Genomic DNA, 17,620 nt, shown 5'->3' with positions numbered 1-17,620 from the left:
AAATAAGGTCAAGGTTTAAAAATACAGAAGTTCCCCTTTAAGACTTTTTTACTTCCTACGTTGCTAGGCTGCTTCCAATTGGCTACAAATGCATGCGAGATTTAAAGAAAGTGTTTATTTTTCTCTGTCTTTACCAAAGCCTGTGAATGAAAGTGCCAAAAAGTGCATTTCCTCAAATGGCCACCTGGGGCAGGCGTTAAAAAAGACAAAGGATGTGGCTGTTGGCAACAAGGCAGCACAGACTGCTCTGCAAATTCTCCTTTAGAGGTATTTTATCTTGACTGTTGCCATATATGCCAGAATGTGACCATATTTGGACAAGGGGGGTGGAACAGAGTGAGAAGCTGGTTGAACAAAAATACGCTCTGAAGTCAAGCTCTAGTAGTCAAGGCGACCATGGCCTGCACCAGGAGCTGGGTGTTGGGTCGGGTATGTTGGTATGCTGTAAAATGAGACTGCAGCAGCTTCATATGTGATATCAAAGGTTTACTATCAGTCTTATTAATATTATTATTGTCACTGTTATTTAGCTGCACTGCTACCTCACAAAGGAAACCCAGTGAGAGCCAAAAGTAGAAGCTCAAGTTAACAAACGGTGAGTTCCACTGCACCACTTTGTGTCCTGAATTGAATTAACTTTGGTCGGGGGCCTAAATGTCCCTCGACAGCATGAGCTCCGTATAATCAACATGAACAACTCCTTTGAACTAACTCTATATCCAAATGTTTATCCTTAATTTGATTAAAGTCAGCGATAAACATTAATGAGAACATCACATCGGAACAATACTTAAAATAATGTAGTAGAATGATATTTAATTGAGTTTTTTATCTTTTAAAAAGCATCTGTATGTTATGAGGTCTTAAAATGAGTTAAATAAGATCTCAGATGAACAGTTCTGCTGTAGATCTGCTGCTGTGTTTGGGATCTTTGTCCTGTTGATGAGCCAGTTTCAGCCCAGCTTTAGCTGTGGGACAGATGGCCTCACATTTGACTCTAGAATACTTTGGTATCCAGAGGAGTTCATGGTGGACTCAATGACTGCAAGGTGCCCAGGTCCTGTGGCTGCAGAACAAGCTAATTATCCTAATTACTTAGATTTACACACACTGCTTCTGCGTTTTTGGCTTATTTCTTGTTAAATTAATGATGACATAGTGAAACATAGCAACTTTTGTTCATTTGAGGTTGAATTTGCCTCATTTTAGGACCTGATTATGACAAGATGATTTTTCTAAATATGTCCCAATACGTCAAACCTTAGAGCTGGATGAGGTTGTACATGTGTAAATATTTTGATAATTTACTTCTGAAGGGGAATATCTAATCTCTGGAGTTATTATCCAGTATTAAAAACAACAAAATAAGAAAAAAAAGCCACATTTCTTCAATGTCTGGCAATTATTTATGCTGCCAAGCAACAGCTACAGCTCAACATCTGGTGGTCTGGTCTTTTCGGAGATAAAAATCCTTTTATTATCATGTCTAGCTCAGCTAATGTTGGCAAACCAATGTCTGTTATGCTGTGAGGGGAAATTTTCATGGAGGAAAATAAGTCTTATTTTGACAGCGGCTGAACAGACATTTTGTATAAGGCTGCATGCATTTAATCTACCTCAAGCAAACATAGCTGCTTATCAAGCTCTAAGTTTCAGCTGTTCATACGCTTTATTGATCATGGACAGGTTCTCTTTAAGGAAATATGCTTTAAGCCACATCCTTGTTTCCTTCCTTGCAAAATATCCAGTTGATAAATACACAAAAGTGAACAAAAATGAGGCCCCTCCGAATCTGACAGGAACTTTTAAAGCACAGATTCGGTGCTTCTCTGTGCTTTGTTTTGATTTTTTAAATTATACTCACTCACTGGCTTACACCCAGCCGACAAAAAGTGTCCACACCTGCTTTTTTTGGCTTCCACTGCCACAAAAACAGCTGCGGCGGTCCAAATGACCTCCAAATCCAGCATGTGAAATGACACCGCTCCTGTCTGATGACACTCATGTCGGATAATGGGACAAATGTGAGAGCATGAGGATGGAGGAGATCACAGGAAGAGGGATAATTCCCTTACTCACCATGTCGATGGATGACACGGGCCCGATGCTGTTGACATAGATGCCCACATCGATGACGGTCGGTTTCTCTGCAAGAGCCAGAGAGAAGAAAGGTGAGCACTCGATGCACATATAGGTGGCACACCGGAGATTTAGTTTGGGTTTCCATCTCTACCCCCAAAAATCAAGTGAATAATCAAGTTAAAAAGAATGCTTTTCATCATTCAAAGTGTCACCTTGGCAAATATAAAATTGATTTGTTTCCTTTTGGATGAAGGCAGAGCCATCAATCCACGCGGAGAAGAAAGATTTACACTTCTGAAATCAGAAAAGCTCGGAGGTGCTTCCTGGGTAATAACATTCGAGCCGTTTCTATCAAGTAAAAACTTGAGAAATATAGAGGAAGCAGAACTAAATCTGACTGCATATGAGGATGCTTGCAGGAAAACTAGTTAACGCCATGTTTCATGTTTTAGGGGACAATTCCCCACAGTGAACACATCTGTGTTCTCAGGACTCGTTTTACAGGCAGTGCAGATTCACTGAATGTCCTTCGTCTGGTGTGACCAGGTCAGCTGCCAAGATGATCAGATTTCCTCTGTTTCTGTCACACAGTGAGCTGGTGGATATGTGCTCACTTTCTCATGAAATCTCAAAGGAACACACCCAAACAGACACAAACACACACACTCGAGGCTAGTATTCACATATACAGATTACACTTTTTCTGCCATGTGATAAATCATCCCGGCGTTGTTGTTGTAACACTGACTTTGTAGTTTAAATAAGAAAAATGTCACCAATTTTCACACATCAGCCTGCTCACAGGGAATGTTTTCATGTTTTAAAAAGAAGCTAGCGGTTACGTTAGCCAGTCCGAAGCAATCCTGTGAATGTTTCAGGCATCAGATTTTACCAGAGAAGAATAGCTTTTATTAAAACATTTCACAGTGAACTCGCTAACGGCTAATATACTGAACTCACTGGAGCCTAGCATGCTAGCAAGGCAACATTAGCATTTAGCTGGCATGTCATTAGACCCTATTCATTCACCCTGGGTGAAAATACTGATCACAAATGTGGCCAAAGTGCTATTGAACATGTAAATATCAATTTCTGTAACTTTAATCAGGGCTTCTTAAACATTCTCCCTTCTCAGTGTTCCACCAATCAAGTATTAGATAAAAACAAGGTGCTTCTCAAAGTCAAGGATGCTGCCTTCTTTGGAAAGGAAAGACTCCTTTCATTGCATTTGGAAAACACTTAATGAAACCCATAAGTGGGCTGGGGTCACGACAACAATCCCTGCGTCAAAAGCACCCGAGACGCTGATTTGGCTGTTTAACAGCTGCCACCTTACCTCCATAAACTATTTAATGCCGACAAACAGAAAACAGACCAATTCAAATCAATAATGCACCAACTTTGGTTCATCTTTTGTCTGAGAATAGACAGAAGAATCATAGAAACTTCACAAAATGGCAGTCTTTCGACAGTTATTCAGTACTTCAGGTTTAATTTATAAAGCACCAAATCACAACAAATGTCAGCTCAAGACACTTAAAAAGATACAGCCCAATTCAAGCCAATTATAGACCAATTCATTCAAAATGTCCTCACCTGGAACGCAGTCACTTAGGATCCCTTCTCGACTCTGACAAACACCATTTCGGACATATTATCAAGCCCTCTTTTCTTGCTTTACCATCATTTTTTCCTCTTTTTCCACTTTCACACGTGGAAATTTACCTGTAACAACATCTCATGACAGATATTACAACACAGAACGCAGAAGAGTTCAACTGATGGACAGAATAGAGTCAATTGTCTAATTTCCTATTTTTCCATTTATTGATATAATTGAAATCATCTCTTTTCTGGACCAACCACACTTTGGGAACCCTTGAGTCAAAGGGATATGTAGCAGATGGTCCAACAGTTGTTTCTTAAGCCTTATTTAATATCATAATCACATGCCCTCATGCTTTGAAAAGCTCTCAAAATGGTGCTTACTGGCTGCAAAGACCTCATTTTCTATTTCTAGTATATTGAAGGTGGGAAACAAAATCTATGCTTCTTATTGAGTGTAAAATCCATTTTATTTAAGGCAGACCTTAGGAAAAAAAAGAGAAAACTGATCCTGTAATGGGTCCACAAAACAACAACCTCACAAAAAGACCAATCAGCTGTCTGACAAAGGCTTGAAAATATTTCCATTTTCCCATTTTTCTCAGCCCAACTACAGCTTTTTCACTTCTGTGATGGCAGATCGACAGGATGCATACATTTTTTTTTCCTTTTTTGAGTGCTGTGAAGTGCAACGTCTGCACATCATCTTTCATATAACAGTGTAAATGCAGTGGGGACGGCTTTGGTCACAACACATATGAGGTTAAGCACAGAGAGCTCTTATGCGATGGTGTAATGGCTGGTTTGTATCATTTTACAGCTCTGTGACCAGCACATCTAATATCTCAGGAACCTGTGGTCTGGATGGAAAAATCAATGTTCTTTTGTGCGTCCAAATAAGAGCTTTTACCCTTATAGTGGTTATAAAACAAATTCTATTTATCCTTGGTGGAGTAACTACACCAGATATCTTTTATTTTAACTTGTACAGTTTGAGAATGTCTGAAATTCACATATTTTGTGATATTTGAGTATCTTTTTTTATGTGATAAATCTTGTTTTAATTGCATATTCGTTGGAATCTGCACTACTAAAGTAAAAAAAATGGTTCATAAAAGGTTTGCATGTGTTTAAAGGACCTTCATATTGGTAAATATTCAGCATCGTATATATCCAGTACAGATTTACAGCTGTGCACAGAGATCGTCTCCAGATTCTCCAACTCTTTTGATATTTTGTTTAGTAGATGATGGAATATTCAAAGTATTTATTCTGAAATTCCTCCACAATTAGCTTATACTGTTATTTGCAGACTTTGAGAGACTCTACCTCTCTAAGGTGCTTTTTTTAAACACAATAATGTTACTAACTGGTTGCTGATCAACAGTTTTGTTCCTGAACGAGTTCATTGTACGATCGTTCATGAACTCGTTCATATTTTGAGTGAACTTGAGCTGAATGTGCTGTATTTCTGCCTGTTGAACATTACTGAGAGCGCTCATTTTGGTGTTTGTGAACGGCGCTCTCTCACAGTTTAGCTTTGTTCAAGTGTGCCAGATTTCCATGGAGCATACCAGGCAAAATTCCAGCTGAAAGACACCGTAAAGGGGTCTTAATGGGGGGAAAACACCAAATCTGGCAACACTAGCCACCACAGTCACACTGCGCATGCGTCATCAAATTGCAAAGCATGGAGGCAAAATCAAATGAAGGCAGCAGCACTACCTCAGACTCTGCTTCAATGATTAACACGACATCTTCTTATGATCACCTAAAATAATGTTTAAAAGGTCAGTGATGTGATCCAGGAGGTAAAAATCGTACCTTTTTGTGAGGACTTTGCCCGCCGGGTCTCAAGAAGCAACTCCGGAGATGAATAATGTTTAAATGTTTTGCACTTTGAGGTGCACCCTTTGTTTCCTACCTCAGATTGTTTAATAACTCCTCATTAAAAAAAGTTTTTCCTCATGTTTTTGAGAATATACTGTGGGGACTGAATGGGTGGCAACAATGGGGGAAAATGCCAGTATTCTGATGGTAAAAACAAAGAAAAACTATGAACTAGTTAATTTTAAACTGTGAACATAGTTCAAATTTTTTAATTATGAACTTAACTGAACTAGTTCATTTTTTAAACTGTGAACTAAGTTCAAAATGTTGAATTATGAACTGAACTGGTTCATTTTAAAATTTGTGAACTGAACTTTGAACTAGTTCATGTTGAAATTGAACTTTCCCAACACTGCTGATCAACCTAATTAGTTGCAACTTGTTCCTCAAGCTATTGACATTTCCAGCCTTTTATGTCCCTTTTCCCAACATTTCGAGACATATTGCTGCCATTAATGAGTTAAATATTTTTAGTTAAACAGTAAAATGTCTCACTTTCAACCTTTTAATGTGTTTTACATATTAAATTGTGAATAAAATAGCAGTTTATGTGGTCTGGACATCATCTGTTTGGCTGTATGAGGCAAAGGAAGAGATTCCAAGTGCCTCAGCTTAATAGAAATAGAGTTCCACTTTAATTAATTAATAATTTAATGAACGCTCTAAGTGGCCCAAATCAAAAATATAATGTCAACAGGGGTGAGCTTGGTCTGTTTAGATGCTAAACGCTTACAGCTGTGACTTTTAACTGGTGATCTTGTGAGTACAGCTCACTTACTCAGCCTGATATTCTGCTTTGAGAAGAACGGTGAGACAAACCGGCTGCAGGGACCGAACGAATGAGCAGAGAAGCTAAACCCAAAGCAGATTGAGAGGGACTTTCAGGATTATGTTAATTTAACTGAGAAGAACAACAAAGTCCCGGTCTGCTGCTGCTCTGTCGCAGAACCAGAGAGATATCGACCAAAATCCATGAAAAACAAACATTTCCCTTCTAAACCCTCTAAATAGCCTCTTTTGAACAGCTTATGAGGTGCAAAGGTTAAAGCTTGATCTCATGAGCAGATGGTTTTGTACAGTCACCATCTGTAAAAGTGTCTTTGAAAAATGTTTGCTTGGCTGGCACCTGGATGAATCATCCATCATGTCGATTACAGGTTAGCTTCAACCAAATCAACAGAGGCGAGCCAGTCGCTAAAGTCAAACTCTTGGCAAAACCAGCTGGGAGAGAAGAGGGGAAACATGTTTTTACTTAATAAACATCTTTCTTTGCCCTTCATTTAGTGAAGAAACCCTCTGATGTGCCATCCTATAGCCTCTTTAAGAGCCACCGTCTTCAAAGAATCCAGCTGCCAGAGAAAGTCGGGTAAAACTCACCCAGCTGGACATAAAGTAGCAGCTCCACTTGAAGCACCAAAGTAAGATGTAATCTACTGCAAAGCACTTGTATCTTACTTTAAATATAGGACTTTTAATACATTGCGCTGTCAGCACTGGGATATAGCAGCTCGATAAGGCTCCCCTGAAATGGTGTGATGTTCATCAATAATACATTTATATGAAGATATTTCAACTTATTTTGTGGCTCGTGGGCATTCATAAAATGACCACTTATCACATAACATCTAACCCTTTTAATTCTGACACTTTTTGCCTCATTACGGCTAAATTTATTGCTTTAATCTTAGTATATTTCCACATCTTAAGTCCCATCCTCAGTGTAGCAGTGTTTGAACTCACATCCTGCTCACTGTCCCACTGTTTTACCGCTCTGCCTCCAGGTGTGAACATCCGAGCCATACTCCACGTATCTTTAGAAGGTCGAGGCTGAGAAAGAGCAAATATTCCAAGATAAAACCCTTCAGATGATTAAAATGAGGGCAGAGTAGAGAATACTTAACTGCATGTTATCTAATATTCTCACGTCGCAGAAGGAGCTACTTAATGAATCCTTAATCATTCATTTAAATTGTCGTGTATGAGCGACTGATGCTACAGGCTTTCTGAATTGCTAAATCATCAGCATCTTTACTCATTTAATCTTCGCTATGTTACAAGTAGCAAAGTTGAAATGCTTGCAGGTGAGTTCGTATGTGCAACATCTGCGGGTCCCGCTGTACCGATGCCGACAGATTTGGTCGATAAAGGCCTGCCGGAGGAGTTCTTCTGCTCCACTAACTAAACAATGAGGGATAACAAGATAGCAGCATCTTTACATTAAACTCCATTTCCTCAGAACTACAGTATCCTGTTCCAAAAAGTGTGTTAAATGATGCTGAAATATCACAAATGCTCAAAGTACCTGAAAAACTAATAAGCTCCCCAATGCCATCGCTAATTAGCACCAAATGTTAGCAGCTTAGCGTTAGCGGTATTTATCAGCTTAACTGGAGAATATCAGTGGAGATACCAATAAAGACGGGACAAGCATTCATGTGATATATACCTGAACTACTGCAGCACTGAACCTGCTGATTTTTAGCCTTTTATTCTTGTATTTGGCCAGTTTTTGGTCACTGATGAGCCACCATGGAGGTTGAAGTTCACTAAGGCGCTAAGGCTCACTGGCTTCCTATTAGCAAACACATCTTGGTGGATTTAAATCAAAAGTGTGACCAAACAGGAAGCTTTGCTACCTCGAAATCAAACCTGATGCATTTGTTAGACGATATGACGTCTAACCTAACAGATACTAGTTCATGGAGGAGAAGCAGCTCAGCTGATTTCTGTATTAAAGTCCCTACAGTCTCCTGTTGGGAAGCATCTGGCCGCCGGTTTGCATCTCTAACCTGGTCCTGAGCCCGATCTGGCACCATTTCTTGGCATCAAGCCCATGTTTGGACTCAGAATCAAATCTTTATTGTCCATTTGGAGGAACCTGGCATTGGAAGCGTACAGGACAATGCATAATTACAATGTACCAATTATGAAGACATACACAGCATGCATTCATTGTACCTTTAGGATAAGTCGAGCGTATTTAAGCCTGTGCTGGGAAACCCCAGGACATGCTGCCGGTCCCTATCTGTCAGACAAAATTCACACATTTTGGGGAGAGTAGGCTGAGGGCCCATTATTTTATCATGCTTTTTTTTTTGTACTGTGGAGCAGAAACACCTGGAGAAAACCTGGGTGATTGTGACTGGGCCTCCCGTGGGACCCATTTACAATAGGAAAAATTGAAATGGTGCAGAAGTGGAACCATGTGGTGCAAAGCTCATCTGTTACGGCTGAACAGGCCCGCGACACATCAAAACCAGGACAACCTGAAGGGAACTGTCCCTGATTCACAACATAGTGGTTTATCAGTGGTGATGATGACATCACTAATCTCCACAATGTGTCAAACACCATCAGGTGGTAAGGGACCACCGTCCAGTTTCCAGCCTCCCTTCAGTCTTTTATATCCCCTTGAAACGAGTCTTTTTACAGACAACATATCAGGCTTTGTTTGTTCATATAAAGCATGGAAAATCATGGAAATATTTCATTAACTCTGAGTCCTTGTTTCTTTTTTTTTACCTCTAAAAGGGAATAATAAAATTCAAAGGATATCAACCTGTAATCTATATGGAAAGACAATGAAACAGCCACCTATCCGACTTTCTATTAACCTCAATTTTCCACTCCTGATGGAGAAATGATGATCCACGGAGGCCAGATGATTTCTTCTTCATCCTCCGTGTGTTGCTCATCCTCCTCCTCCTCCTCCCCATCTTGTTTTTCAGAAAAGCATGACAGCTCCCATCTGTATTATCGAATTACCCAGTGGGGCTCGATTAAGAAGAAAGGGCTTTTATGCCTGCTTGGCCTGGTTGGCATGACGAATGCATTACGCATTGTCAACCCCAGCCAACACTCGTGTGTACATGCAGATGCACATATCCCAGCTGACCACTCAACTCCCATATGTTCAATTTCCAAGGAGCACTGCACTGGGAATATGAAGGCCTCAGCAGGCTATCAGATCCTCTAAGGGGAAGCCTCATATCTTCAGTCACACCTTCGAAATAAATGTGCTGGAAAACAATTAATTACTGCTCCCTTAACTAGGAGTCATCTGCAGTGCAGTGTCCTCGAGCTGTTTGCTGCTGTCCATCAGAACATGTTGAATTGACAAAAACCTTTAATTGTGCCAACGAATGTTTACTTTTTATTATAACTGGGCCCTCTGGAGGCTCTAACAATTACTATACAACAGAGCTGAGGACTGTACTTTCAAGGTTTCTTTCTCTGCTAGTGACACAACAGCCACACATGGCGCTTGATATATGAGTCAAAATGATGTTGGGATTCGATAAACACGAGGCTGTGATGGCGGTCCATTCTTCTGTGTTTAAAGTCTTAAGCCTAGTTTATGTTTCTGTCATTGAGCATTCAAAGGTCTGCGTTGAGGGAAGCTCTGTGGCTGTGTGTTTGTGTGGTTTTCAGGGGTTATAGACAAATCCTCGCTTTTTCTTCCGGTCACAGTTAACAACAGTAAACGATGGTGGAGCAGCTGTATTTGCAGCTGGAGCTCATCAGTATTGAAGAACAAATGCTTATATTGCAAATGCTGAAGCGCAGGCGACAGAGAAGACGTTTGTGGAGGTTTTCTGTATGACCGGCCGAGGCTGAACGGGTGAATTTACAACCCTGGTTCACCCACTGAGGGACCAGGATGAACAAATACACTTGAGATACTTTTGAATGTCAACGGGCCGAGTTGACGAACTTCTTCAGACATTAAGATCGGAAAAAGCAACTTCCGGAAATTACGCTCTGGACCAATCACAGCCTTTGCAGTCTGCGTTAACGTGTAGTTAGGATTTTTTGGAGGTGTGGGGGGTCCAGGTCGACCTCAGAGAACCATTTGTGTTGTGAAAGTACAGCAGATGGTCTCAACAGTGTAATAAGTGTAGAAGAATATGTGAAACAGGTGAACACAGCAAAGGAACCTCCCATTAATCAATGACAACTTCTGAAAATATACCAAGAAAAGCCCTCGGTCGGCTGTCCTTCTGGGAACTTCCCAGTCCTGGTTAACCTCAGCAAGCTCCTCAAAACTGTTTGGTCCGAAAGCCCTGAACTGCCACACAAATGGATTTCTATGAACTACAATTCTACATAGTTCCTCTGGTACATATAGAGAGAAATATGGGGCACTTCCATCAATAGTTGTAAGAAATTTATGGGAAGTTCCTGCAATCTGAAAGCACCTCAAGTTGTAGTAGAGCTACAATGTCAAGAAAACATTGGCCATCCATCCTATCCCTCCATTTTCTGACATTTATCCAGGATTGACACCAAGGAAAAGAAAACAAAGATTAAAATCTCTCCATCAGGATCCTCGGTTGTCCTAAGCCCGCTATTCTCCCGATATGTCTTCGAAGCCTCTTCCCTGGGAGACATCGGGGAAGGAAATCTTTACTCAAAGCCAAACCCACCTCAACGGATACCTTCCGATGCCGAGGAGCAGCGATTTCCCTTTAAGCCCCTCCCTGATGGCCAGGTTCCTCACCCCATCCCACCCTTCTCAAGGTAAGACAAAGTTAGGTAACCCCTAACCCTACCCTAACCATGTCTGTTTCAAGCCAAAAGTCAGATTCTTTAAGTGATGACTGCTACTTAGCCTCATTTCTAAGTTTAAATTGTAATTATGACAAATACGATGGCCTATTTCAATTCTCCTCTTTCCCTAAATCTGGTTAGTTAGCTCTGTGGAGCATTTAGTCATGCAAATTCAAACCAAACAAACTCCAGAAACCTGCAGTATTCCGAATCAATACTTAATTAAGATTATTCAAGTGGAGAAAGTAAAGTCTGCAGCCCCTTAATCTATATCTTCACATCACAGTTGTGGGTCAGGCAGTTCAAGTCGTTTACAGATCCTCGAGAGTGTAGCCAGTACACATTGTAATCTCTCACTCCATACTCTGCTGCCCCGGGACAGCCCATGTCATATATAGTGCTCACACATCATGTCATGCATGACCTCCCCGGTCCCTTGTTAGTATGTGTGACGCCTCACGGGCTACACTGGCTTTAGTGTGAGTTAGCATAGGGAAGCTGTTTCTGCCACAATTACAAGTGACTTACCGGCTTCTGAATAGTTTTCGAACGAATGCCTGCAATTTAACTACATCCCAAACTCTAATTATATTAATTTTTCTAGATCAAATTAACATAGACAACAGTGATATTAAAGGAGGTACTTTTTAATCCAAGAAGCTTTGACTGACTTCGCAACACAGACTTTGGAATAAAGAGTTAAATCATGTGGAGTTATTGTACACATCAAGGTCATGAAGAGTATTCCTACCATTTTTGTTCAAATTTGGGAAAATATATCCTGCTACACTCATATTTGTCAGTAAAAAAAAAACTAAAAGCTACAAGATAGCATCTTTAGCATTAAAAAGAATGGAACCAGAGGAAAAGAGGAGGTCAGCTCTGATCTTTCCGGTAAAAAGTTGCAGTTTTATGAGTAATTTCAGATCTTGCATGTAGACATAAATAGAAAATAAGCAATTTTTAAAATAATGTTTACTTCTAATCAAAATGATGCTTTAGTTTCCTGTCAACAAAATGAAAATCATATTAGCCTGAGAAATATAGGAGCAAATATTAGCTACAAAAACCAGTCGTCCTTACAGTACAGACCTTATCCTTAACTGGCTTCCAATCAATGATCCCAATTATGTTTGACTGGATCATGGCAGACACAAGCTCTGGCAATTATTCTTAAAGGAGGGTAGCCTTAAAGGACTTTAGGAAAGTGTACTTTTTAAAGCAAAGGAACAAAATAACTTGTTGAACGAACATTTAGAAGAAAAAGAACTAAATTTAACACATTTTTATGGTTTTCTTCCAGCATTAAGTAATTCTGTTCTGTCACATTAATATGATGAAGTCAGGTCAACGTAATCTGTTAGGGTTGATTACATTTATTTACAGGGGCTGGATCTCTAATTTAATTGGCAGAGTTGATGTAATTTCATATTAAATGCTGAATGAACCAGTGTAGGCTTTACTTACACCTAATTATGTTCCTCTAATCTATATATATTGAATCGAAAACCTTATAATTGTGTGAAAATCTGTCCCATGACATGTCATTTTTTTGAGTGTAGTCCTTTTTCTGGCGTCCATTTTGGCATCAAAGATTGAGTAATGCTTTAAAACACAAGCACACAGTTTGCAGAGACTCAACTGATGTTGGTTTAATATCCTTCTCTGTAAATGGAGGTAAATATAACTGGCTCATTGCGAAATACGATGCAGCAAGGAGAGTAATCCAGTATCTTTTTTTGAGTGATCATTTAAGATTAATAAAATTAAATTGGTGTAAAAAAGCTGCGTCAAAAGACGACTCGTGGGTCTAAATGTGGTGAAAATGCTGTTTCTTACAGTGTGAAAGAGACTACAAAGCCATCGAAAAGACACTTTGAAGACAGTTTCAAACTTCAGTTGCTTAGTTTTCCAGCTGAATTCGGATAAAGAAAAAGAACATTTGATCGTGAGGTGAAAGTAAGTTTGAGCAACAGTTAACAGCAAAAGGAAAACCGATGAAAAGTTACTCCACCTTCGTGTTTTAGCTAGTAATCTATCCTCATTTTGGCAAATCTGCATCATGATGCTGCCTCCAGTAGCTGTCCTGCTCCCAGTGTAACCATGGAAACAGACAGCAGCCACCTGGGTTACTGTGATACTGAGGGAACGAATAAGACTTTGAACATTATAAGGCGAGATCTAAAGTTAAATTAACATATTTTTTTTATTATTATTTCCAAAAGGATTTAAATTGCAACCACAAAGTCCGCAGTTCCAGTTCCAGAGGATGGATTCGGATGTGATGGAATTAGTTAATTTCACTGGGACGCAACCAGTGAGGCCACCTCTGCATCCAAGAAAACGTTTGAATCACTGAAAAAGACGGCAGCCATCTGGTTGTGCTAAGCAGGATGAAGCAGAGGCATTTCCAAATGCTATTTGACCCACATCTGTAACATTTCAGGAGCTCCTCACTGGATGGACAAGCAGCAACCGGCCATCTGCACTGCTGAGAGGGACATTAGATGCAATCGCCCGACTACGGGGGAACTACTGCTCAGTTACGACTCAGTTTCATGTTCTCACAAACAAAAAGGGAGGCGAGATGCATGTGATGCTCCGCAGAGAAGTTCTATCTGCTGTGTTTCAGCATCATAAAATTTGTATTGAGTTAGAGCTATTTTTATAGATGAGGAAAGCTCAACAAATCACTGCAGCATCCAATTTAAAATGAAACATCAGTGCTTAGGTATTCCCACATGTGCTATTTCAGCTGATTTTCATTGCACTGCGTGAAAAGGAAAATTACTGTAAAGTGGCAGAACTTGGGAGTGAAAACTCAGATTTAGGCTTGAAAGGGTTTGAAATGCTTAAAGGAATATTTTGTCGTTTGGTAAAGTAAACATATTTTTCTTTCCGGCTGATATCGAAGGGAGAAGAGCAGACAGCTGGTTCCCTCAGCTTAGCATTAGCCACTCAAGCTGAGGACAGTCTTTGGACCTCACTGATGGAGAGCTGGAACTTAAGTCAGTATTTTCAACTTCCATCTGCTAAGCGGGAGAACAAATCTCCATGTTTTCTTTGTGCCTTTCCAACAAACACCCACCAGCAGACATGTAGACGGTCAAAAGGTGCATTTCCTTCAACTACTTATAAGACCAAAGAGTCAGGGATGAGAAATCAAGTAGTTAACAAGCAGAAAATTGGATTTACGGCGGTTTGTTCTGAAAATCTGAACTTCAATTCCGGTTTCCAGCTGTCATCAGACACATCATAAATTTAGCAACTGCTGCCTTCAGATGGTAATTTACAAAGTCATTTAAACCCAAGTAAATGCAAAAAAACATCACTGGTCCCTCCGTTAAAGGCGCCCTCAGAACATCCAGTATTCGACGCCATGTAAAGCTCGCTTTTAGTTTCAGGAAGACGTTCCAGGATAACCCCAAACCAATTCTCTGAGGACACAAACAGGACCATGGGTTGAATCCAGCTCTCCCTGAGCTGTTTCCCACTGAGAAAGTTGGAAGCAGTGGAATATCTTGACTGTTTTCTCACACATCACAGCGTTGTGCCGTCAAACTTGCTAACTTGATTTCCTGCACATGTATACTGAGACATGGACGGTGGTCCAGTTAAATGACCCAAGTCAGGCTGTGACTGTAGCTCAATTCAACCAGGCTGAGTCAGTGGGGTAACCTGAGGGCCATCGGATCGGATTAATGGCTAAATTGAGCTCCTCTGGCTGCCCTTAGCCGCCCGCATCAGATTCAAGTCCCTGCTGTTAGCTACAAAGAGCTTAATGGAACGGCTCCATCTACTTGAATGCTCTTCAAAGGCTTCTGTCCCAACTGGGTCCCTCCGTTGGTCCCAGGATTGTCGTCTAGCAGCTCCTACACCACGCCTAAGACAATCCAAACTCTGTTCATGTGTCGTCCCACGATGGTGGAATGACCTACCGAGCGCTACCAGAACAGGGGCGTCCCTGTCTATCTTCAAGAAGCTCCTGAAAACCCAGCTCTTCAGAGAGCATCTCCTATCCTCGGTTGCTCGTTCGTGCCGCTTTGGATTGTTAAACATAAGAAAGATCAGACCATACCTGACCCAACATGCCCCCCAGCTCCTGCTGCAGGCCATGGTCATCTCCCACCTTGACTCCTGCAACGCTCTCCTAACTGGTCTCCTAACTGGTCTCCTAACTGGTTTCCTAACTGGTCTCCTAACTGGTCTCCTAACTGGTCTCCTAACTGGTCTCCTAACTGGTTTCCTAACTGGTTTCCTAACTGGTCTCCAGCCTGTGAAACCTCTGCAGATGGTCCAGAACGCTGCGGTGCGTCTGGTCTTGGATCAGCCTAAAAGAACACGCCCCCCCTCTGTTCATTGAGCTCCTCTGGCTGCCCTTAGCATCAGATCCAAGTCCCTGATGTTAGCTACAAAGAGCTTAATGGAACGGCTCCATCTACTTGAATGCTCTTGCAAAGGCTTCTGTCCCAACTGGGTCCCTCCGTTGGTCCCAGGATTGTCGTCCAGCAGCTCCTACACCACGCCTAAGACAATCCAAACTCTGTTCATGTGTCGTCCCACGATGGTGGAATGAGCTACCGAGCGCTACCAGAACAGGGGCGTCCCTGTCTATCTTCAAGAAGCTCCTGAAAACCCAGCTCTTCAGAGAGCATCTCCTATCCCAGCACTTACCTTGTACTTCCCTCCCCCCTCTATCTCTGCTCTTTATCTTTCTGCTCTTCCTTCTATGCCTGCACCCTATCTCTACTCTGTCCCCTCTGACAGAGTCGGACTCCTGGGTTCCTTCTATGGAGCTTATTGTTAGCTTTTTATAGAGCTGTTATATCTTCATTTGTAAGTCGCTTTGGATAAAAGCGTCTGATAAATACATAAACATAACATAAACATAACAAATTACGATAAGATTGAGTTATTCAGTTCATGTAGACACCTTAATCTGACAAAAAGATGGGATCGGATTAAGACCTCGAGATAACTCAATCCAAACGTGCACTGAACGTGCACGTAGACGACAGTGGATCGGATCAAGCGTTCTGCTAATGCTCCAGATTTTTTCCCTCGATCGTCACCCGGAAGTCGAAGGAGACGATATTCCTGTTGTTGTCAGAAAGAAACGAACAACGCGATGGAGAATGCGCCGTTGTGCATCGTCTGTGCCATAACCAGCTCATCACAGATGGAGAGGGACGCAGCTTCATCTCGCTCTGCGTTCGCCATCTTTCTGAATGCCTGAGTTTGTTGTTGTTGGCGGTGAAGACGTCAACAGGAAGTGGCTCTATTAGCGATAGCTGAAATGGGGACAGCGCCACCTATCGTACCGGGGTCTGACATGCTTTGTGCCAGTGATTCCATTCATTCACCGCCATATATCCAAGGATAATTACCCTCAGATAAGGAGCAGAACCCAACTGTAGCTATAATCCAGTTAATCTCATCATGTGGACCCACTGAGAGACGTGAAGCCCGTTAGCTTATTTACACGTGAGGCAAACTTTTGACCAATTCTCAGCTAAAATTTGAGCGCTCTGACAGATTAACTCCAAATACTAATGGAAGAAATATCTTGCACTTGATCTAAATGCGCTGTAATATTTGCTAGCAGAGCTGTATTTTGACCAATAGCACCAGGGATAAAAGATTATCTCAGCCTTGGGTCAGCTGCATCGCCACAGAGGTCTGAAGGTCAGGGTAGATGAGGCGAATTAAGTGTGTTGCTTCACCCCATCTGTGCTGCCACGCTGAGCCCAGATAGACATTAAAACAAAAGAAGTCTCCAAATCTGTCCATGTTTGACACTTCGGTGGTATTTGGGCCGTCTTAAATATTGTGAAATAAGTGTTTTTTTGCTCTAAATGACAACATTATACCACAACTGCTGCTGTTTTGGTCGTCTAAAATGGAAAAAACGTTTATTTGGGGCGCCTTAAATATTGTGAAATAATCTAAGATTAGTATTTTTTTGCTCTAAATGACAACATTATACCACAACAGCTGCTGTTTTGGCCGTCTAAGATGGAGAAAACGGTTCCCTGCTCCAGCGAGCAGTCTGCAAACCAGAAAGTTCGCTTTAGCTGTATTAACTCAAAATCTGCCTGTTTTACACACTTCTGCAGGGTGTTGGGCATCTTTATTTGTGCCTGAGAGCACAACCGCAGTGAAACAGTAAGAGATTAACTTTTTATTACTCTAATTTTATGACTGCACCTGCCTCTGGGGACACAGAGCTCTGCCCACGGATCAGACCGACCTATAAACAAGGAAACCGGCACCAGTTGTGTTTACTCAAAATTTGCTCACGTCACCCTCCGAGTTGAAGTTTTAGGTGTTTATTTCTAACTTTGAGCGTACACCTTTAATGCTCCGATTTCACCGTTATCACAGTCAGAGCAATAGCACATTTTTACAGGGTTTTAGGCGTTGATATTTGTGCCTTAGCACAAAATCACTGCAAATGTTGCAGTGTCAGGCTTTCTTATCACAATCTGAGCTC

At 41.2% G+C, this 17,620-nt stretch overlaps 1 protein-coding gene across 1 annotated transcript in view; it reads right to left on the bottom strand.

The window, feature by feature from the left end:
• LOC140273677 (gamma-aminobutyric acid receptor subunit gamma-3-like) overlaps window positions 1-17,620 on the bottom strand; it is a 111,104-nt gene that overhangs the window by 73,559 nt on the left and 19,925 nt on the right. Inside the window, exon 3 of the mRNA XM_072369355.1 lies at window positions 2,080-2,147. Within this exon, the coding sequence (XP_072225456.1) occupies window positions 2,080-2,147 (68 nt within the window). The remainder of the gene's footprint in view (window positions 1-2,079; window positions 2,148-17,620) is intronic.

This window comes from Leuresthes tenuis, unplaced genomic scaffold (genome assembly GCF_036924035.1).
Source record: "Leuresthes tenuis unplaced genomic scaffold, fLeuTen1.0.hap1 SCAF_1, whole genome shotgun sequence".
Lineage (NCBI taxonomy): Eukaryota > Metazoa > Chordata > Actinopteri > Atheriniformes > Atherinopsidae > Leuresthes > Leuresthes tenuis.
Note: the sequence above shows the minus strand (reverse complement) of the source record. Positions and strands in the feature narration are given on the sequence as shown.